The sequence below is a fragment of the Engraulis encrasicolus genome, chromosome 17, assembly GCF_034702125.1.
Source record: "Engraulis encrasicolus isolate BLACKSEA-1 chromosome 17, IST_EnEncr_1.0, whole genome shotgun sequence".
NCBI lineage: Eukaryota > Metazoa > Chordata > Actinopteri > Clupeiformes > Engraulidae > Engraulis > Engraulis encrasicolus.
In genome coordinates, this window is record NC_085873.1 from 18,314,897 (window position 1) to 18,338,948 (window position 24,052).

At 44.8% G+C, this 24,052-nt stretch overlaps 1 protein-coding gene across 1 annotated transcript in view; it reads left to right on the forward strand.

Moving 5' to 3' along the window:
• ccdc6b (coiled-coil domain containing 6b) overlaps nucleotides 1-24,052 on the forward strand; it is a 94,699-nt gene that overhangs the window by 48,563 nt on the left and 22,084 nt on the right. The window contains exon 7 of the mRNA XM_063221919.1: nucleotides 3,315-3,415. Within this exon, the coding sequence (XP_063077989.1) occupies nucleotides 3,315-3,415 (101 nt within the window). The remainder of the gene's footprint in view (nucleotides 1-3,314; nucleotides 3,416-24,052) is intronic.

Genomic DNA, 24,052 nt, shown 5'->3' on the forward strand with positions numbered 1-24,052 from the left:
CTACCACACACCAATGGCAACATCACTCTACACCTCCTTTACGAACTTCCGCTCTAGAGCATTTAAACCTCTGAACAGAGAGGAGACCCTTTCAACTTATAAACATAGACAAGGAATATTTACGTTTACTCTTAAAATACACTCAGTGTGTATAACAGAAGGAGCATTTGATGGCCCTTGTGATTAAATCTGTCCGCTCTATCTAGGACATTGTTGAGCTTTTGCAGCAGCTTTTTGGCCTTTTTTCATGTCTGAAAGCAGTCAAGAGCCATAATGATGATTTGGGGTGTGTGGGAAAGTGGTTAAGTGCTGTCTTCCCCTCATGAGCAGCACCCGGTGATTGCGTGGTGACGTCATTTCCCTCCGCCCTGACATTGTGTTTTCAGGACAGAGCACTGGATTCTGCTCTGATGTTGGACGGACGTGTGCATGCATACCCCCACACACACACTCACACACGTACACGCTTGGTCACACACAAATACAGTATATACACAAACACATACTGATGCACACTAACACGTGCATACATTTACACAAGCGCACGCACGCACAGGTTGATGACTGCCACTGGGGACAGGCACATTTTTTGGCAAAGTGCCCCAACTCTGGATCTGCTTTTAGCCGCATACTTCCGTCCTGATGGCATCGCCTTGTGTTCAGATGGCCTGACATGAAGGTCAAAGGTAAACATTCAAAATGCCCAGCAAAAATACACAAAAAGGGCACAGCCATGGCTCTATCAGTAGGGCACTGCATTGTCGCGGGGGGGACCCAGGTTCGATTCCTGAGCCTCCCCCGTCTCTCTCTCCCACTCATTGAATGTCCTACTCTTCATTGTACTGTCCTAATAATGAAGGCGAAAAAGCCCCTAAAATATATATTTTTAAAACTACACGGAAAGGTGATACTGGGGCTGGGCAGCAGGACGAATTTGTGGTGATGAGAATGTAGTACAATAGTGTGATCTACGGTATTTGGCCTTGTGTTTGTCCAGTGTAGAAAATGTCTCGTCTAATTAGGTTACTCGGTCCATCTACTTTTACAAGGAGCTGACTCTCTCTGCTTCCATCTCCCTGTCTAGCACCACACACACACACACACACACACACACACACACACACACACACACACACACACACACACACACACACACACACACACACACACACACACATTCACACAAGTATACCTGTACTGCATGCACACACAGTATGAGTGTTTTCGTTGCATTTCTATGCATTTCACTGCCGTTCGATGCGGTGCATGGGGGTGTTGTCCATTTTACGTTTTTATATCAACAAGGGTCCTTAAACACGTGATGCATTGGCTTGTCAGCTCACTTATCAGTGTCAGTGTCAAGCCTGGGCGCAACTCAATATTTACTTTCACTTCCACTAGCTGACGATGTCCCAGTGTGTTGTTTTTGGTGTAAGTTTTCAGGCAAATTTGAGAATTAAAAGTTGTGGTCACCCATCCACACAAAGCACTTCGTATTACAAACCCCAACTCCGATGAAGTTGGGACGTTTGGTAAACAGTGAATAAAATTAAAATGCTATCATTTTCAAAACATTCAATCTATTCATTAGATGGAGAATAGTGAAAAGACAACATATTAAGTGTTAAGACCGAGAAAAAAGATTGTTTTGGGGGACATATGTACTCATTTCTATTTTGATAAATCCAACACGTCTCAAAAGAGTTGGGACGGGGACAATAAATGGCAGCAAATGTCGAGGAAGACTAAAAACAAAACAAAAGACAACACTTAACAGTTAAATACATTAACCGATGAGATGATTTTATATAAAAAAAACAGTGTTAATTCCTATCTTGGACATGATTTCACCAGCTTAAATGGTGGGTGTATTCCTTGTCATGTTTTGCAATGTTTTCCTTTCTGTAGTGCTTATAGTGTGACAGGTCTTCACCAAAAACCCACCATTCTATCACCTGCTACTCCTTATGATGGAGCCAAACTGTTAAAACATAGTAGAGAATGCAATTTGACCTTACTATGTGGCAGTAATCGAAGATCTCCCTTCAAAATATAATGCATGAGTGGCTTTTCATGCTGTTTAAAACCCATTTATACCATTCAGCACTGTATTTAACTCTACAGATGAGTGAGAACATCTTAACCAATGCACTACTGCACCCACATGCCATCATGGAGGCTGACTTTTGAAGCTAGCACTAACACAAGTTGGATGGTCCATTTTCACTGTAGCACAGGATGTGCAATGCTCTATTATTGTCAAAAAGAATGCACTTCTACAACTTCTGCTGACTTCTGTAAGCAAAGGACAGTTTCCCATGTCTTCTGGGTCTATTTCAAGTGAGCTCAGGTGCTTAGGAGAATGTTACACCCCTGTATCATTTTCATGCATTAAGCATTCTTAATATGGTCAATTTTCAATAGCTCTAATTCCTGGAGTGCTAGAGTGAGACTACAGCCAATATATATTTCATGATGTCATGAACCTATACAATGATTTTATTAACAAAAATATGTCTTATATACACTCAATCATGCTAAATCAAAGGGAATTCAAAAATGTATGTAATAACTATGGTAATTATTCCCTTTGCATCTTTAATTCTGAGTGACTCAGCCTCTCTGTGATGATCTTATACCTGGACACCTATATTGTCCGTCAGTACAATTCATTTTGAAATGTTCTTCTTTGTTGTTTTATCTTATTTGGATGTTTACTAAATTTCACTGATCCCCGTCCCAACTCTTTTGAGACGTGTTGGATTTATCAAATTAGAAATGAGTACATATGTCCCCCAAAACAATCTTTTTTCTCGGTTTTAACACTTAATATGTTGTCTTTTCACTATTCTCCATCTAATGAATAGATTGAATGTTTTGAAAATGATAGCATTTTGATTTTATTCACTGTTTACCAAACGTCCCAACTTCATCGGAGTTGGGGTTTGTATAATGATCTTATTTTGGGTGTGTGCGTGTGTGTGTGTGCTGGGTTTTGCATATTTCTCTTGCCACAACTGCTTTAAAATGTCTAGTTTCACACAAAGACTTATTGTAATTATTTATTTATGTATTTACTTATTATTTCATTCTTTCTTTAAAGTTGTGTTTTATTGGGGTTTTTTTGGCTCTTATTGGATCTGGGTCAGCCTGATCTTCTGTGTGTGTGTGTGTGTGTGTGTGTGTGTGTGTGTGTGTGTGTGTGTGTGTGTGTGTGTGTGTGTGTGTGTGTGTGTGTGTGTGTGTGTGTGTGTGTGTGTGTGTGTGTGTGTGTGTGTGTGTGTGTGTGTGTGTGACTGTGCGCGCCTCTACAGGTACTTCAACGAGATGTCAGCACAGGGACTACGGCCCCGGACGGTCTCCAGCCCCATCCCCTACTCCCCCTCCCCCAGCTCCAGCCGACCCATATCACCAGGTGTGTGCATGTGCTCAGTTGTGTTTGTGTGTGTGGGTGTGAATGCATGCACGTGTGTGTAGGTTTGAACCGCGTGTGTGCAACAGTGAGTGTGGCCTGAAAGTGAGAAGGCCATACTGTTTGTCAGTATCTATTTATAGCTGTAATTATGGTCATGAGCGCGTGTGTTAGTGTGTGCATGCGTGCCTGTGTGATAGGGAGTGTGTCTCTGTCCAGATGCAAAGCTAGTCTCTGTAGGTATTGTGTAATGAATGACACCAAAGGTCTATTTACTCATGTCCCATATAAATTTGTTTTATATTGTGCTTGTGTGTTTCTGTTTCTACATGTTAAGCACGCATAGTAATGTGCATTTCCTGTTGGAACACTGGAATATTAGTTTTCTGTTTTTCTCACGGTTAGTAGGAATTGGACTTGTGAAATACCCACATCGTCACAGCACATGGAACATGATTCCCATCCATCATGGCGCACAACAGAGGAGGAAGTAGAGTGTCAGGGATTAAAGTTCTCCGTGTTTGGACATACAGAATGTCGATAAGCACTACAGTGTTGATGGAGCTTCTCTGCTCAGTGCTAATAATTAGCTGTCAACAACACACAAGGTTCTGTTTTTTCCACAGACGTTCGATCCCTCTGTTTCATAATTTCTGAACCCACCTTAAAACTTAACCCAGAGCTGTCACAGCATCTCCCGGTGTGTGGAGCGGGCGAGCGGAACGTTTATCTGTGTCTCATCTCCTAATGTCAACCACTGCCTGTGCATTATGCTACCGGTAGTTCTATTCAAAATAATGGCTGGATACCGTGATTCATGAATCAATCACCAGATTACTTTCTGGGGTTTTTGGAAGATGTTGTAGAAGATGTGCTTCAATCTACTACTTGTGAGAACGCCAACAGTAAGAGAATAATTTGTTATTCGTTAGAATAACAAGCTTATAGAAAAAAGCTTATAGTTTCACTTCAGCATGTTGCAGATGCCACACTCATGCTGAGTTTTGTTAGCGCGCTAACTACCGAACTTTTATGCTAATGTTTTAGCTAAGAGGAGTCGGGTTACTTATAAACACCACCTACATATTAACTGATATTATCGCAGATGGAAAAAAAATGCAAAAGTATTGACATTGGCGCTGTGTTCAACTAAAAGTGACTCAAATAGCGCCTAGCAAGATGGCAGTCTGTGTGCAGACAGCAGCAAGTTTCATCGCACTAGCTGCAGTATAATACAGGTTTGGTTGTTGGGTGTATAATTCCTGTCATTGGCACGTTTTTAGTCTACATTCACATCTCAAGGTGCCGTTTTCATGATGATTGTGAGATCGTTAAATAATATGTCACATAATGGCTTGTTGATGGTGTCATGTACTGAGGATGACGTCAGCACGTCATACGTTATTCCCCTTGACCCTGTGTAGTAGGGATGTAATGCTCTCTCTTCTACGTTGACCAGCATGAAGTAAAGCCACGGAAAACTATGCTCCGGTGTGTGTCTGATTTAATTCGCTTACACAAAGTCAAAGTGTAACATTGGCGACGAGGATAATAATCAACTTCGTATAGTTAAATCTGAAAGTGAGATTAGTCCGTATCTTCGAGATGGAGGACAAATCATCCGTGCCGAAGTTTGATTGCTACAAGGAGCCAGCTACGCTAGGTCCTCGCTGGACCAGGTGGCTAACGGCGTTTGAACTGTTTGCTGACGGGAAAGGTTTAATCATGGACGCAAGGGTCACCGACAGCACAAAGATTCGGAGACGTGCATTACTCCTGCATCACGCCGGAACGGATGTGCAGGATATTTTTTCCACTTTGGACGACACTGGAGTCGTCGACTATGACAAGGCTGTGAAGGCGCTAAACGACTACTTCGTACCAAAGGTGAACAATGCATTTGCGCGCCAAACTTTCTACCAATTGTCACAGAATGCAGGGGAGACTGTACAGCAGTTCGTAACCCGTTTACGCCGGACGGCAAAAGACTGTGCATTTGGGGGTGACTTGTCTAACCAGCTCAGGGATGCTGTGCTAAGTAAATGCTCGTCGGAGTATGTGCGGAGGAAACTGCTCGAGGAGGGCTCGGCGTTGGTCCTCGACAAAGCACTAGAGATCGCGGCACAGTGTGAGAGGGTGGAGGAACAGATGGCGGCAATGCGAGTGAACGACACAGACATCAAAGGCGCCGAGGCGGTGAACCAAATCTCGAAGGGGAGAGGAGAGCGGGGCAAATTCCGAAAACGCGAGGGAGAAGAGAAAGGCAAAGTCTGCTTCAGGTGTGGACATGGCGACCACTTCGCGAAAGACCAGAAATGCCCAGCTCGCGGACAAACTTGCAGGAAGTGCAACGGCAAGGACCACTACGCCAAGATGTGCAAGTCAAAAGGTAGTAGGGGGTCAGTGAAGTATGTAGATGAAAAGCAGGAAAAAGATTTTGCATTTGTAGTGCGTGACAATAGCAACACAGATAGCCTGACATTTAATGTGGGTGGACCTAGTAATGTTGATTGATTCCGGGGCCACGACCAACATAGTTGATGAAAATACATGGGAAGGGCTGAAGAAAAAGAAAATTAATTGTGAGTCAGCCAAATCCGACAAGAAATTGTACACATATTCATCAAAGGAGCCACTGCCGGTAAAGGGAGTGTTCACATGTGATGTGAAGATTGGCAAAAGAGCGACACAAGCAGAGTTCACAGTGATAGCAGGTCAGGGTGTACCGTTACTTGGCAGGCAGACAGCTACAGAGCTAGGAGTGCTAAGGGTGGGTGTAGATGTTGCAGCAGTCACTGATGTTAAGACTGAGGTGAAAGAAAAATACCCAAAGTTATTCACAGGGGTGGGTAAGCTTAACACTAAGCAAGTAAGGCTGCACATCGACGGCAACGTGGAGCTCGTAGCACAGCCGCTGAGACATGTACCATTCCACCTGCGGGAGGCGGTCGATAGGAAGATCGAGGAGCTGCTACGAATGGACATCATCGAGAAAGTGGAGGGTCCAACGCCATGGGTGAACCCTGTCGTAGTGGTGCCGAAGGCAAAGGACAAAGACATTCGCTTATGCCTGGACATGAGAATGGCAAACAGGGCAATCATCCGGGGCAGATACCCGATCCCGACCGTTGATGAACTGTTGCATGACATGAACGGGTCAGCTGTGTTCAGTAAGCTCGACCTGCGGTGGGGCTACCACCAGCTGGAGCTCACTGAGGAGTCAAGGGCGATCACAACATTCGCCGTACACAGCGGGACATACCGCTACAAGAGACTCATATTCGGGGTCTCGTCTGCAAGTGAGCAGTATCAGCACGAGGTGGCATCGGCGCTGACAGGCATCGAGGGAGTGGCCAACATCTCCGATGACATCATCGTCCATGCACCTGACCACGACACGCATCGCCAGCGACTACATGCAGTGCTGGAGAGGCTGGAGAAGTGCGGCCTAACCCTGAACGGTGAGAAGTGTCAATTTGAGATGGACAAATTAGTGTTCATGGGCATCTTACTGACTGAAAAGGGAGTAGGGCCTACCAGTGAGCGAGTCAGAGCCCTGGAGGAGGCGCGTGAGCCAGAGAACGCATCAGAGGTTTGCAGCTTTCTGGGTCTAGCTGGGTACAGCAGCCGTTTCATACCCCAGTTTGCGACCATCTCAGAGCCGCTGCGGAGGCTGACAAAGAAAGAGGTACCGTTCGTCTTCGGGCCAGAGCAACAGGCGGCGTTCGAGACACTGAAACTGAAATTGGCAGAGGCGGGAACGTTGGCATACTTTCACAAAGATGCCCCCACCAAAGTGATAGCTGACGCAGGCCCGGTGGGCATAGGGGCAGTTTTAATTCAACAGCAACAAGGTGCTATGGTGCCTATATGTTATGTAAGCAGGAGCCTGACAGACTGTGAAACGAGATACTCGCAGACGGAGAAAGAGGCCCTGGCGCTAGTGTGGGCATGCGAGCGCCTACACCCATACATATATGGCAAGAGGTTCGACCTAGTGACTGATCACAAAGCCCTACAGGTGATCTACAGCCCCAAGTCCAAGCCATGCGCTAGGATCGAGCGCTGGGTGCTCCGCCTGCAGCCATACGATTTTCGGGTCGTACACATCACAGGAAAGTTCAACATAGCAGATCCCCTGTCACGTCTGCTGGGGAAAAGCGCAAAGAGCACGCCACATCATCATGGAGCAGAAGAATACGTGCGCTTCGTGGCGGTGCAGGCTACACCGCGGGCACTTACCACAAGGGAGGTGGAGAGAGCGTCCGCAGAGGACAAAGAACTGGATGAGGTGAGAAAAGCGATCAAGACAGGCCGTTTTGAAAAGTGCACAGCTTATGGCCGCATAGCGAATGAACTGTGTACTATTGGACAATTAGTGCTGAGGGGGACACGAATTGTGCTCCCACAGTCACTGCGCAGCAGAGCTTTAATCTTAGCTCACGAGGGACACTTAGGCATGGTAGGGATGAAGCAGCATCTGAGGGGGAAAGTGTGGTGGCCGGGGATGTACAAGGCAACAGAAAAGTATGTGAAGGACTGTGATGGATGCAAACTAGAGGCACGTCCTGATGTACCCGAGCCATTGCGGCCCACTGCTCTCCCTGACGGGCCTTGGCAAGACCTTGCCACAGACTTATTAGGTCCCTTACCTACAGGACATTCAATCCTGGTAGTCGTAGACTACTACAGTCGGTACTATGAGTACGAGGTCATGCGTTCCACTACAGCAGAGAAAGTGATTGACAGCCTGGAGAACATCTTCAGTCGACATGGTCTACCAGTCTCCATCCGATCTGACTGTGGGCCCCAGTTTCTGTCAACACAGTTCCAGGACTTCTGCAAGGAGAACGGCATACAACACGTCAAGACGACACCGAAATGGGCACAGGCGAATGGAGAGGTCGAGAGGCAGAACGCCTCCATCATGAAAAGAATTCGCATCGCGCACGCAGAGGGGCTGGACTGGCAGAAGGAGCTACGAAAGTACGTCACCGTCTACAGGTCGATCGAGCACTCAACCACGGGCAGGAGCCCTGCTGAACTCCTGTTCAACCGGAAGCTCCGGGGTAAGCTACCAGACATCAGCACGCCGAGAATCGACATCGAGGCACGAGACACCGATGCTGAGAACAAGGGCAAGTATGCAGAGTATGCAGACCAGCGGCGGGGCGCGAAACCATCATCGGTGCAGGTGGGAGATGAAGTTCTGTTGAAACAGGACAAGGTTAACAAATTCACCACAACATTTAATCACACACCACACACTGTAGTGAGTAAGAATGGTAATAATGTTGTAGTTGAGTCACCCAGTGGAGCTCAGTACTCCAGAAATACCACACATGTTAAGGTGTACACACCAGCAGAGCAGACAACCTCACCTGGCGAGAGTGAGGCACCGAAAGAGAGAGAGACTCATGCAGAACCGTCTGTGAGGTCCACACCAGAGACACTCACTCAGGGGTCATCTCCAAGCCGACCTCTGACCAAACCGACTGAGCGGCCTCGCAGAGACATAAAGCAGCCAGAGAGATTCACGGACTTCATTATGAAGTGATGAATGTATTAAAAAAAAAAAAAAGAATGTTCATGTTCAATGAAAGTGAATTCTATGCTGTTGAGACTTGGGATATGAATGTTTCAATTTTTGAATATGTTCAGCAATTGATATAGAACGCATAGTATCTGAAGCAGAAATGGTTCTATGAGTTAAAGGAACAAAAAGGTTATTCTGAGAATGTTTTGAAAAAAAGATTTATTTTGAAAATGTTAGTGGTAAATGATAATCCATGAGTTTGGTACAGATATTGTGGACTGTAACAGAGTGCCACTGTGATAAGATTTATGTTGAAGGTAATACGAGATATCTTAATGGTGTTCAGAGTGTTAAACTGTTATTAATGCATTGGGTAAAGTTTTAATCCAAGAAAGGAGGGGATGTCATGTACTGAGGATGACGTCAGCACGTCATACGTTATTCCCCTTGACCCTGTGTAGTAGGGATGTAATGCTCTCTCTTCTACGTTGACCAGCATGGAGTAAAGCCACGGAAAAGTATCCTCCGGTGTGTGTCTGATTTAATTCGCTTACACAAAGTCAAAGTGTAACAGATGGCTTTTAACAATCTTTACTTTTCAGTGGAATTCTAGTCATTGATTGAAGGCTAATAGCCCACTAGGAGAGTAGCCCAAATATTTACAGGGCAGGCACCACAAATCCTGACCTAGAGCTAGATGGCTCTATTCAGACTGACTGTACAGCTGAGAAACCTAGAACCCATCTATCTACAGACAGACAACATACAGTCCATTGTAGCCATCAAAATGACATTAATGAATTAAGTTGATTTGCATTTGTAATTCGTTAAAACTAAAAGTGTTTTGCATAATTATTCAGCCATGTCCAGGCATTTTCTTTTCTTAAACACTTAGGCCTGTATTTTCTTTTCTTAAACACTTAGGTCTAAGTAACCAAGTAGTAAGATTATGCTTTTACCTCTGTTATGTATCTCACATGTCATGTTATTTCAATCTTTGTTGCTCATATTCTGCTACACATACTTTTCTAATGCTTTTGTGATGAAATAGCCTATGTAACTACAATATTATGCATAATAAGTATGTAATTATGTAATAATGATTGGCGCTATTGACACCCTTTTGGTCTCCTTGGTAGGCTCTATTCGAGTTGCAAAAGTCATTGAAGTCATTTATTATTTTGACCCTGACATGGCACCCACATAAGAATAAGATAAACATAAGTGTAAATACTAAGCTTAAAAAGCAATGAAATTCTCGCTTCACTGTATATTGTATAGGGTCGCGTGGACGCACCAAAAAGTTCAGGCTCAGGATTTTTTACAACTTTAATCCCTGGAGTGTGCTTTTGATCTTGTTCCGTCGTGACTCATTTTATGGTATTTTGCCCGAAGACCTTTATAGCCAAGAAAAACAAACATTGTACATTTTGCCATGTTCTACCAAGAGCTTTCTAGGAACAGAAGACTCTAGGCCTGTCAAATATATGGCTACGTTTATGATTATCAAAACTCAAAACCCATCTGTTTCAGCTAGCCTATTCTTAATGAGTTCTTAACTCAGTTTTTTTATTTTGTTTACTTTCCTTGAGCTATTCATGTATCTTGTTTTTATTATTGTTTGACTTTGTACTCTTTTGAAAGGTGCTTCTAAGTAAAACGAATTATTATTATTACTATTATGATGATGATTATGATGATTATGATTATTATTATTATTATTATTAAGCGGGCTTGCAGAGCAAGGCCCGATTCTAGTAATCTTTAAGTCCTGTTTATTATTGGTTCTCTTGTGCAGGGCAGTAAAAATAGAAAATGGATCTCCTCCTAGGCCTTTCGAGATAGAGACACCGTTCAAACACTAGAACGACCGGCTCGGCTTGGAGATCATTTGTTGTGCTATAGCGTGTCCGTGTCTCTTGTCGTTTTGCCATTTTTGGCGATTTTGTGCAAGTTTGGGTCCCCATTGAAAACAATGGTATAACCTTCATGAACCAAGGTTCCGCCACTCTACAGATCAGAGTGTAGGAGGCTTTTTCGGTCATAAAACATCAACACTTTCACCTAGAAGTTTAGTTGACGTGTTGTTAGCGAGCTCTATGAGATGTCCCCAAACTGTGAACGTTTCATGTCCGAATTCCCATTACTTTTTAAATGGCAGGTGTGTAAGAACGACAGGGCTGGTCCCATTGCTTTTCCCATTGAGTCTTGAAGTGCCTTTTTCAAGAGGTCAGCACATGTTCCACAAGAGGTCCATTTGTGACTGAACCGTTTAACCTATAAACTTCATTCACAGACCGTTAGAGAGATCACATTCATGACTTCAATTAGCCTGATAAACCAGACTAAATGTGGATGTCTAATTTAGTCTGGCCTCGATGCATAATACATCCGAAGATTGTTGATGAGAACAACCTTCCCTCAAAACCCTGCCCGCTTTGATTCAAAACACATCTTTGCGTTGTAATTGGTTTGCCAGATTCATGGCATTCTGGCTTCATTGAGTCATTATGCGAGGCCAGACCCACCCGTAGACAAAACGTTTTGTCGTCCAGCGGGTGGCGCTGGTTCACCAGGCTAGACTTCAATCTGTTTCTGATTCTGCCCTCTGCCTTAGAGCACCATACTAACTGCCATACAGTCAAACAGAACAGGTGTAGCCAATATAGGGTTCCATCTCAACTGTCACTTCTCTCAACATTCTATTCTTAACGAGCAGCTGCTCTGCAGTTATAGAAGTCTATTGTTCAGCTCTTCAATGCAATGTAATATTGTCTTGCTGTAATGCATTTTATAGGCAACTGCTTGGCCCAATGGTAATAGTCCTGCATCAGCAATATGGAGGTTGGGAGTTCGAGTCCCACTCGGACCCATGTTGATTTTCAAAATTATATCATATGCAGTGTTCCTTAGCCAACTTCAAATACCATGTATGTCATTTAGTATCAATGGCAAAGGGGCTGGATTAGAGATATGGAGGTTGGGAGTTCGAATCCCACTCGGACCCATGTTGATTTTCAAATTTTTATCATATGCAGTGTTCCTTAGCCAACTTAAAAAGCATGTATGTCATTTAGTATCAATGGCAAAGGTCCTGGATTACAGATATGGAGGTTGTGAGTTCGAATCCCACTCGGACCCATGTTGATTTTCAAAATTATATCATATGCAGTGTTCCTTAGCCAACTTAAAATACCATGTATGTCATTTAGTATATCCCCAAAACGCAGAGCTACAACACTTTCAAGATGGCTGAATCCAAGATGGCTGAATTGTTTGGCCCACAACCATAGCTTTTTTCCAAAATTTCTTTTAGCTTTGTTTTCTCAATAGTACTTTGTTTCATCTCTGCCCCAAAAGGCAAGCCCGCTTCCAGCATTTTCTGTGAGAATGCAATCTAGTTATTATTGTTATTATAAAAAACAGTTTCTACCATGCAGAGAGGATTCCGAGTAGTCCTGAATAACCAGACAGTATGTGTGTCGACTGAAGGAGACTTCAGAAGAGGCTGACCTTCTGCGCATTATCTGGGTTGAAAGGTCTCAGGAAAAGTAAATTAAATCAGGCTATCTAGTGGGCAGCATTTGCCATTTCCAAACAGATATTCATCATAACTTTCAAACATTTTTTGTGGGCAGATATTCATCATTTTAATAATAATTAAGCATTTAGTTATAACATTTGTCGACTTGCATGAGTCAATATAATAATCATTTCTTTTTCTTCACCTTGCACTACTTATGTAGGGTTTTTTTTTTGCACGTTTGTTTATTTACAGCACTTACTGAATGTCTATGCACTGTAGGGCTTACTTATAGACATATAGGTCAAACGGCTATTTTTAGCAGAGACCTCTGGAATGCATAATGCAGAGCCCTTCCTGTGGCATTCCGCAACATGTGTTGAGTGAATCGGAAGTTGTTGAATGACTCTGCAAGTGTGAGGAACGAGTGGCGGCGGGACCTCTGAAGGAAGTCCCAATTCCCTGCAGCCGCTATTCATAGCCCTGTGGCGTATGCTTTCCCTTCCTGTTAATCACATTGGCAACCCTTCGAAATAACAGAAGTTAATAGGCTTTGTTTTGATCTGGGATTTTCACCCTCTTTTGTTGTGAAAACAATGGTTTGGCAACTTCTTGAAAACCGCAGAGTTTATAAATTGATCAAAGAATAGCTTTTTCATTTTTAGTGTTAAGTTGAATTCATTGACGTGTTTAAACAAATGCTCTCCCTCAAATGAAAGATGGGACATTTTTGTGTTGCAGCAGAGATGGCTTTGTGAGATGAAACTCTTCAAAGAAAAGTGGAAAGGATCCAAGCAGTTTGAGCAGAGCAACATTCCGTTGTCCATTCTGATCGATAATCTGTCGCAAACCAGTGGTGCTGGCGCATCACATTGATTTAAAATATTGATTTAATTGACCCGTGTTGGGGACATTCACACTTTTGAGACTGAACTTGGATTTCTCCATTTTTTTTTCAAGCTGTCTTCACTTGGCCACCCTCGCTGTTTTCCCACAGACATCAATGGACCACATAACTTTGGGTCTCACGTTGCTTCGCACAGTTTACCCAACCGTATCTCGGGCCATTCGTGAAGTCTTTAGGAGAAAAACAGAAAAAAATCAACTTAAAGCCTCGTGGTGCCGTTTCGAATAGCCTCGTTTCTCATGGTTGGGTGACGAAAGGGGGAATTGACAATTGAGGTAGTTTAATTCTGGGGGGGAGAATAATACCGTTTAATAATAATTATAATAATAATAATAATAATAATAATAATAATAAATAATAACAATAAATACAGGGTTCCCACGGGTCATAGAATTTCTGGAATATCATGGAATTTCATAAAAGTGTTTCCAGTCATGGAAAATCATGGAATTTTACCATTTTGCAGGCACGGTCAACAGTTGTGTAAAAGCATACACTTTATGTTTGGTATATCCTACTGGTTATACTACAACGCCTCACTAGAGACGGTTTGGTTTCGCGCTGTAATGTGCATCATTCTATAATGCAATGAGGCGACTGAAGTCTGGCGATGGCTCGATGTCTGTGAAGATAATGTTTAGTTTTCACACTTTTAAACGTCATTTTTTTAACGAAACTGGTAATGGAAATTCTGTGTTTTGGGTCTGGAAAGTCATGGAAAATCGTGGAATTTTATATCTGAAATATAATAGAGTGGGAACCCTGGAAATAATACCGTTTATGGTTGCATGCGTTACCACTGAAAGGAATGTCTCTGCTACTGTCATGGTGGATGCTAATGCTGGGCATACACTTTGCAATTTTTGACCCGATTTTGCCAAGATTTGTCAGTCGCACAACTTTTTGAGTGAGTCTCGCATCATGTAGTGTACATGGGGTAACGACAAGCGATTTCATCTCACTGCCAGCTTGCAGTCAGCAATCGTATGGTCACAAGAAAGTCAAAAGTGTTGGAAATTACTTGAGCACACTCTAGCCTCCACCTCAAATACACGCTTCCCTCCTGCGTCTTCCTCATCTGCAGGTCCGGAAAACAAGTCTGTCGTGTTGTATAGTATAAGCATTCTGGTTACATTTGATGCTCGAGTCGATGCTCGTAGGGCACTCGTTTACTATGCGGCCAACCCGGGTTTGACTCCCGGCCTTGGTCTTTTGCCGATCCTTCCCCATTTCTCTCTGCCCACTCACTTCCTGTCACTACCTTCACTATCCTGTCAAATAAAGGCAATAAAAAGCCCCCAAAAATATTTTAAAAATAAATAAATAAAAATGAATAAATAAATAAATAAACCCTGTGATTGCAGTGCACACACTTTAAAGTATTGCCAAATGCCAGACTTTAGACACGCCAAAGTAATTCCGTTATTGTCTGCAGCATTTTCTTTTCAAATTATGGCCACCTCCAAAACAGTGCCTTGATCTCGCATTTACAAAAACATGTCCCCCTTTCCCCCTTTCCATTCACCATTCTTCACCAACCAGTGAGTGCACAGCCCACGAATGGGCCTGGTAGACAAGTGCTGAGGCACTCAAGGTAACAATTTTTACTTTTTCAATTTGGCTACAATGGCTACGCGTTTTGGCCCTTATGGCCTTCTTCAGGGCGTATGCTTATGTTTGACACGAATAGGCTTTTTTATACCAATTGGAATATTCATGTAGAATATTTAAGGAAGGAGGCCATTTGGAGAGTTGGGCTCGCATGTGCTCGTGCATGTGCACAAGATTTCACGGCAAAACCTGTTTACGCACTTATTGATACATCCAGATTCTTTTTTTGTCCCTAAGCAACTTTTAATATTTTCACTTCCGCACTTTTTCAGTAGGAAATCAGTTCTTAGTACATAAGGCTCCTGGTTAAGACAAGAGTGTGTGTGTGTGCATGTGTGCGTGCATGTGTTTTAAATTTCAGATCCTCCATTGGCTTAGTATAGTATGTTTACTATATATAAGTTGCACTTAATGTCAGTGTAGGGTTACCTTGCTTTGTTGCACATTGAATGTATTTAGGTGTATCATGTTGATAAGGGTTGAGTCATTTTAAAAAAGTTGCGCATTGGCCCTCATGTTGTTGCCGTTAGGTGTCTGTCTCTTGCTTTCACCTCATTCCAAAAGCATGTTTTGGGTTAAACATATGCGTAGGTGGTTTGCTCTCACCCATGAACTGAGTCTCTCTGTTCTCTGTTCTTCTGTGTGATTGTTGGTTGTCATGTATTGTCTGTTTGTCCTCTCTGCTTGTGCTGCGTTTCCTGATTCTCGGCTTGTTGGTTTCTCTGTTGTACTCTCCTCTACCCTTCTTGGATGTTCAATGACATAGCAATATTGACTGTTCAATCAAATTCTGTGAAAACATGTTGTGATCAAGTCAAGTCATTCAAGTCAAGTCAGCTTTTATTGTAAGTTTGTCCTGTACAAGGAAATTGAAATTACGTTTTCTCTGTATACCACGAAAGGGCATAGACATATACAGGACTGACATTTACAGACTGACATCAAAGTGCAAGACAGGACAAGTAACAGTGATGGTCCAATATCAGTAAAGTGATGAGGTAATAAATAATACTGAGCATTTAACATTGGTGAGTGACAGTGATGGACCAGTGGTAACCAGTACAATAAGTGATAGAGTAATCAATTACAATTAAACATTTAGCATTGAACATTTAACATTGGACATTGAACATATAGGGGAAGAATAGAATACAATAACAATAATAATAAAATTATCTTCTAATCTGATTTTTAGCTTCAGACCTCATGCCCTCATGCTCACAACGCAATACATCCTTGGTGTTCTTAGGATTCCTTTTTCTAAAGGTCCTCAAAGTTCAAGTTCAAGTAATTTTATTTCTGTCAGATCCACTCTAGTCAAAAATGAGACAAGAAACAGAGATACATTTCAGAAGCTTTATTTCTGATTGCATATTTGTGTTTGGCGGTATGGTGCTGTTCGGAGGAAGCTCCCCGGCTTCTCCATGGAAGCCAAGACAGGGAACAGCAGCATCCTCAGGTGGAGGGCCTTCCATTTAGCTGGAAAGGCAACATACCCCCTAGAACAGAGCAAGCAACAATGACAACAGTATGACATTGTTTGGCAATGATAAGTCTGGTGGAGCAGGGGAGGTGGTGGGTGCAAAACAAGCAGCAAAAACAATGACAGGAAAACAAATTCGGTAGTTTAAATAAAGCGCGCCAAAATCCAGCATCCAATTGCGAGCAGCAGCTGATTAACTAAAGCGCAGCTGATTAGAGGACTGCTGTAGGGGTTAGGTCGGTGTCAGCCAAAGGCAAAAGGGAGCGTTGACTACGTGGTCTGCCAGAACTAACGCTAACGCTCGATTTGTCACATACATGGTATTGTAGTGAAATGATGATGGGGTCATCAGCTCTGCATCTTAAGAATTAAAGAAGTAAAGTAAAAAAGGAAATAAAAGGTGAGAAATAAGTTAAAGAGAAAAAAAGGAAAAAAAACAAAGAAATGTATTATTTAAAAAAGTCTCTGTTCAGCAGTCGCACTGCCTGGGGGTAAAAACTTTTCCTCATGTTTGCACATATATCGTAACTGGATTATATTTCAAATATGTTCAGATTTGCATTTGGGTTTATGAAGATTAAGGAAAGACGATTGGGGATAAAAACTTTTTTAAATGGTCATAAAATAGAGGAATCCATTTTCCAGGCAGACAACTTGGCTATTGTAGCACACACTACAAATATTAGTAGAATAGTTAGGGATGGGGGGTGGACCAGTACTAGGTTCGTAGGAGGAGCAGTAATTGGTTAAAATAATAATTGACCAAGAAACAGGGAAAACACCACAGACCAGAATATAAGTTTAGATGCCGGTGTTGAAAAGTAGTTTGTCGAGGGGTCTTGGAGTAGTGGCACAGTGAACCAGCAGGAGGCAGAGATGGTGTTTTTGCCGTTTATTTTGCGACACCAAGTGCATTATAGTGAAAATCCAGTGAGCCCGTGGAAAATAATAAACAAAAAACTAAACTAAACTTAAATGTAGAAAAATATATACATCTGGTCTATTTACAATATTTACAGGAAAAATAAATGGGCTATGATAAGCCAACATAACAAAATGGGAAAATAAACAAAATAGCCACAGGCTCACAATATTGTTCAAGTCAACAAAGTTACTCACACTTCAGAGTAATGGAGCATAAGGACGCACGTCCGTTCACCAAGGAGCTCTCTCGACTACTGAGCATATTCCCCATTATCAGGGCTACCTGACGCACCACGCAAGTGGACTAAACCATTGCCGACAGAAGTTACAGGGGTGTCGGCCGTCAGGATAACATTATCATTAAATCTAAACAGTTAAAACGGTACCATCACTACATGAATCACATTAGGCCTTCTAAATAAACATACTACACATGTACAGACATTAACACAGTCAATTGGTGTTCTAAACACCGAAATATTACCGCGAGGGTGCAACCATGTGCATTCGCAACTCTACTCGGGAATATAGCATTGGCAAACACTGACGCGCATCTTTTAGGAAGATGCGGTAATGAGGAAGTGCTGGTAAGTTTTTTTTTTAAACGCTAAGCAAACATTTGTTGATGCACTTAGACATTTTAAAACCTAGCGGTTGCATTACTAAAGATGAAACATTGTTGCCATAAGCATATTTACACAAAAGGACACATGCAGCGAATTCGCTGTTTGTGTCGTTGTGACTGTGTGGATGCGTGCGTGAAGTGTTTGAATATGAATGAAGCACTCGTGACTCTAACTAATGTGTGCACCCATTTGCTAGACCACAAGGCATGAAACACATTGCAAACATGTTATAAACGTTCACGTAGCAGTTACTGAAGTCCATGATTAATATTGGCAAGGGACATGAAAGTTTTAAAGAGGGAATGGCGTTTCAAATGTCCAATGGCGCCCGCATAGGGAGCCGTGATGACGCGCACAGAATCTGCGGCATCACACACCCCCCTCCTTAAACTTGGACCTCCTCATCGAGGCGGGACAAGAAGTCGGATGTGACATTGTCCTTCCCGGCAATATACCGGATTGTAAAACTGTAGGGTTGCAGTGAAAGGTACCACCGTGTCACTCGGGCATTACTGTCCCTCATTCGGTTGAGCCACTGAAGTGCACGGTGATCAGTCTCAAGAACAAACTGCTTCCCCAGCAAATAGTATCTCAGTGTGTCCAAGGCCCACTTAATGGCCAAGCACTCCTTTTCGACCGTGGAGTACCTGGTCTCACGGTCAAAAAGCTTGCGGCTGATGTACTGCACCGGCCTCCGGTCCTTTCCCTCCCCCTGCAGCAGCACAGCCCCCAGCCCCGAACCAGAGGCATCTGTCTGCACTGTAAAGGGGAGGTCAAAGTTCGGACTCTGGAGCACCGGGTCGTTGCACAGACATTCTTTCAGATCCACGAAAGCCTTCTGGCATTCCGCAGTCCACACGACCTTGTTGGGACTGCTCTTGCGGGTCAGGTTGGTAAGCGGGGCAGCACGGCAGGAGAAGCTGGGTATGAACCGCCTGTACCACCCCACCAGACCCAGGAAGGATCTGACTGCTTTCTTGGTGGTGGGTGGCTGGCAGCCACGAACAGCTTCCACTTTGCTCACCTGGGGTTTGATGTTCCCGCCCCCCAGGACGTACCCCAAGTAGCAGACCTCAGGTCGTGCCAGCTGACACTTGCCAGCATTGACCACAAGGCCCGCCTCGCTGATTCTGCAGAACACATCGGACAGATGTGTCAGGTGCTCCTCCCAGGTGGCGCTGAAGATGACGACATCATCGATGTAGGCGGCGGCATAAGTCTCCGCCCCCCTGAGCACCTGGTCCATTAGCCGCTGGAAGGTAGCAGCTGCTCCATGCAGCCCAAAAGGCATGGTTGTGAAGTGGTAGAGCCCGGAAGGGGCCCGAAAGGCAGTCAGCTCCTGGGCCTCTGGTGTAAGAGGCACCTGCCAATACCCTTTGCAGAGGTCAAGGGTGCTGACGTACTGCGCCTTGCCCAGGCGCTCGACCATTTCGTCCACCCTAGGCATAGGGTAGGGGTCAAATGCCGAAATGGCATTCACCTTGGAGAAGTCTACACAAAAGCGCAGCCCTCCGTCCTTCTTCGGAACTAGGACTACAGGGCTACACCATTCGCTGTGTGACGGGACGATGACGCCCATTTCGAGCATCGCCTGGACCTCCGCCTTCAGCGCCGGGATGAGTCTGGCTGGCACACGGCAGGAAGTCTGACGGATAGGCCCTGGTCCCGTCAGCCGAATGTCGTGATGGGTCAGTGTCGTCCGCCCAGGCTCCTCCCTGAACAGACCATCAGGAATGATGTTTAGTAGGTCTTCTTGCTGCCGACTGGACAGGTGCTGGATCGGCGGCGTAAGGGTCTCACCTCCACCCGTTGGGAAGTACTGCTCCTTCAATTCTTCCTCCTCCTCCACCACACGGGCCCAGTTCAGGTGACTGACAGCATCTGGACGTGGCACCCATTCTTTGAGGAGGTTGACGTGGAACTTCTGCTTGGGCTGGCGACGGTCCGGCATAGCCAGCTCGTAGGTCACGGGGCCCACCTTTGACAGCACCTCGAAGGGGCCCTGCCATTTCGCCAGTAGACTGCTGCCAGATGTTGGGAGTAGCAGCAGCACCTTCTGGCCGGGGTTGAAGTTGCGGGTCTTGGCGTTCCGGTCATACAGGGTCTTCTGCTGGGATTGGGCCTGGGCCAGGTTGTCATGAGCCAGGTTGCGCAGCTCCTCGAGCTTGGTCCTCATCTTGAGGACGTAGTCTGCAACGCCGGCCTGCTGTGCTGGTTGTTCCCCCGTCCACGCCTCCTTCAGAACGTCCAGGGGGCCTCTCACGTGTCGACCGTAGAGCAGCTCGAAGGGCGAGTAGCCGGTTGATGCTTGGGGGACCTCTCTGTAAGCAAACAGAAGATACGGCAGCCAGGTGTCCCAGTCGGAGCCAGAATCGCACACAAACTTCCTCAACATTGCTTTGAGGGTCTGGTTGAAGCGTTCAACCAGTCCGTCAGTCTGTGGGTGGTATGGGGTGGTCCTAATAGGCCTAATGCCAAGCAGGGAGTAGACTTGCTTCATAAAGCGGGAATTAAAATTCGTACCCTGGTCCGTAATTATCTCGGTGGGGATGCCCACGCGAGAGAAGAGTTGGATAAGACAGTTGGCCACCTGTCTAGACTTGACATTACGTAAGGGGTAAGCCTCAGGGAAACGAGTAGCATAATCGCAAATCACTAGTATGTAACGGTTCCCTGCTCTGCTCTTTTCCAAAGGACCAACAACATCCATGGCAATTCGGGTGAAGGGAGTGTCGATAATGGGCATGCTGATGAGGGGTGCTTTTGTGTTTCTGTGAGTGCGAGATCTGAGTTGACAAGTGGGGCAAGATTTGCAGTATTCAATTATCTTCTGATACACTTTGGGCCAGTAAAAACATTTGGCTATTCGAGCCACTGTCTTTTGTTGACCTAAATGGCCAGACCAAGGGATGTTGTGAGCAAGGTCAAGGACCTTGGATCGCAGGGATTCAGGAACAACCACCTGCTCACCTTCCTCACTCACTCTCATCAATATTCCATCTTTGACAATAAAACAATCTTTTCCACACACTTTAGCAATTAGCGCCTCATCCTCATTTGCAACATTCTCCCAACAGTGTTTCAGAGTCATGTCAGTTTTTTGCAAATCTTTAAAATCAGCACTATCCACCACAATGCCATCTAGTGGTGGGAGGGGCAACTGCTCCTGTAACGGAGTTCCCAAAACTTTGTCCCTCCTTCTTACAGACCTTGACTTTTTAGGTTTGCAAGTAGGCTGAGCATCAGGAAATGGCAACTCTGCCAACAATTTGTCTGCTTGCAGCCTAGTGGTTACACAGGCAGAAGCAACGGGTGACTTTAGCAACTCCACCAACACTGGTACATCCTGGCCCAATATCACAGGATACGGACAGCTATCCAGGATGCCCACGGTAAGTAAATACTTTTGACCTTCAATTTCAATTAAAATGTCAGCAGTCTGATGTTCAGTTTCGTCGCCATGCACACATCTAATTTTGACCTTCCCAACATAAGTGCAGTCAGTGTTATCCAAACATGCACGTCGAACGAAGGTTTGGCTACTGCCGGTGTCAATGAGAGCCTGCCATGTACGTCCCTTGATTTTTACTGGCACAAAGCAATCAGAAGTGTTAGATGTGTGTATGGGTGTGTGAGCCATGTTGCTAGGTGTGTAGCAAAAGCTAGAATTGGAAACAGCAAGTAATGGGCAATGAGGTTTAATGTGGTCAGGCTGACCACAGTTGTGACAAACTATGCGGGGCTTAGCAGAAGTATTGGCCTTAACAGGGGTATTGGGCTTAACAGGGGCACTATAGGACCTCCTAAAATCATGACCACCACCACCACCACCCACAGACTTACCGGATGGCTGACGCGCTGAGTCTCGTTGTGGTGGCTGGCCCCTTCTCCCTGTGGTGTCATGGGCCCCGAGCTGGAACGTCCCTCTGTGTCGACGAGCACTGACGTAGGCCTCTGCCAGGTCCGCAGCTTCCTTGGATGTCTTGGGATTGCGTTCCTTCACCCATATTCGTAGCTCTGGGTTTAGCATTCTCAGGAACTGCTCCAAGATGATGGCGTCTCCTATCTCAGCCTTGGTCTTCTCCTCTGGCCGGATCCATTTGCTGTAGAGGTCGCTTAATCTTGCTTGAAGTTCCTTGGCAGTTTCGCCATCCCTCAATGTCATAGACCGGAACCTATGGCGGTACGTGTCTTGGTCTATTTCGAACTTGTTGAGTATGGCAATTTTAACCTTGACATAGTCCAATGTGTCTTTAATGTCCATAGCAACATATGCTGCTCGGGCTTTCCCTGTCAAAAGCGGGACAAGGTACACAGCCCAATTGCTCCTTGGCCACTGGTTTGCCATTGCAAGGCGTTCAAACGTGGTCAGGTAATGCTCTATATCTTCATCTTCAGTGTATGGCGTCATCTTAGGCGCTCTTGGCGGCGTCCAATCGTAATAGGCTGAAGGGGTAGCACTCACCGGCCTGGAAGGTTCGGACACAGGGCTGAGTGGTCGCGCTTGCGATTGATCCCGTCTTGGCGTCTGGTCCTCTGCCGAAGTGGGCTCTGCCGCCTGGTCCCTCAGTGGTGCTGGAACTTCCGCTTCATGGCTGGCTGGGCTTGATTGCAGTTCATCTTGGCTTGAGCTGTGATCCTCCAGCAGTTTAGGTTCTGGCGGTCGGCTTTCAGCTCCCCTCACCGGGCTGTGGTCGAGGTGTTCTGTGCCCACCAGGTGTTGGAGCTGTTGGAATTGGTGCTGCATCGTCCTCCATCGCTGTTCCTCGCGGTTCTCTCGCTCTTGCTGAGCTTGTATGAAGGAGAAAAGAGTCATCTCCAACCTTGAGGTCCGGTCATCAGGAGGTGCTGACTTGGGCCTGGGAACCGCCTTGTCATCTTCCTCCACCGTCTGGGCCACTGTTGGCTTCTCCGCCGGCGCCTTGGGCCTCACTGCTGCTTGTTGGTGTCTGGCCTGCTGAGACATCTTGGGGTGCCACCCTCTCTTGACACTGGAAAACACCGCTGCCACCAAATGTTGAAAAGTAGTTTGTCGAGGGGTCTTGGAGTAGTGGCACAGTGAACCAGCAGGAGGCAGAGATGGTGTTTTTGCCGTTTATTTTGCGACACCAAGTGCATTATAGTGAAAATCCAGTGAGCCCGTGGAAAATAATAAACAAAAAACTAAACTAAACTTAAATGTAGAAAAATATATACATCTGGTCTATTTACAATATTTACAGGAAAAATAAATGGGCTATGATAAGCCAACATAACAAAATGGGAAAATAAACAAAATAGCCACAGGCTCACAATATTGTTCAAGTCAACAAAGTTACTCACACTTCAGAGTAATGGAGCATAAGGACGCACGTCCGTTCACCAAGGAGCTCTCTCGACTACTGAGCATATTCCCCATTATCAGGGCTACCTGACGCACCACGCAAGTGGACTAAACCATTGCCGACAGAAGTTACAGGGGTGTCGGCCGTCAGGATAACATTATCATTAAATCTAAACAGTTAAAATGGTACCATTACTACATGAATCATATTAGGCCTTCTAAATAAACATGCTACACATGTACAGACATTAACACAGTCATTTGGTGTTCTAAACACCGAAATATTACCGCGAGGGTGCAACCATGTGCACTCGCAACTCTACTCGGGAATATAGCATTGGCAAACACTGACGCGCATCTTTTAGGAAGATGCGGTAATGAGGAAGTGCTGGTAAGTTTTTTTTAAACGCTAAGCAAACATTTGTTGATGCACTTAGACATTTTAAAACCTAGCGGTTGCATTACTAAAGATGAAACATTGTTGCCATAAGCATATTTACACAAAAGGACACATGCAGCGAATTCGCTGTTTGTGTCGTTGTGACTGTGTGGATGCGTGCGTGAAGTGTTTGAATATGAATGAAGCACTCGTGACTCTAACTAATGTGTGCACCCATTTGCTAGACCACAAGGCATGAAACACATTGCAAACATGTTATAAACGTTCACGTAGCAGTTACTGAAGTCCATGATTAATATTGGCAAGG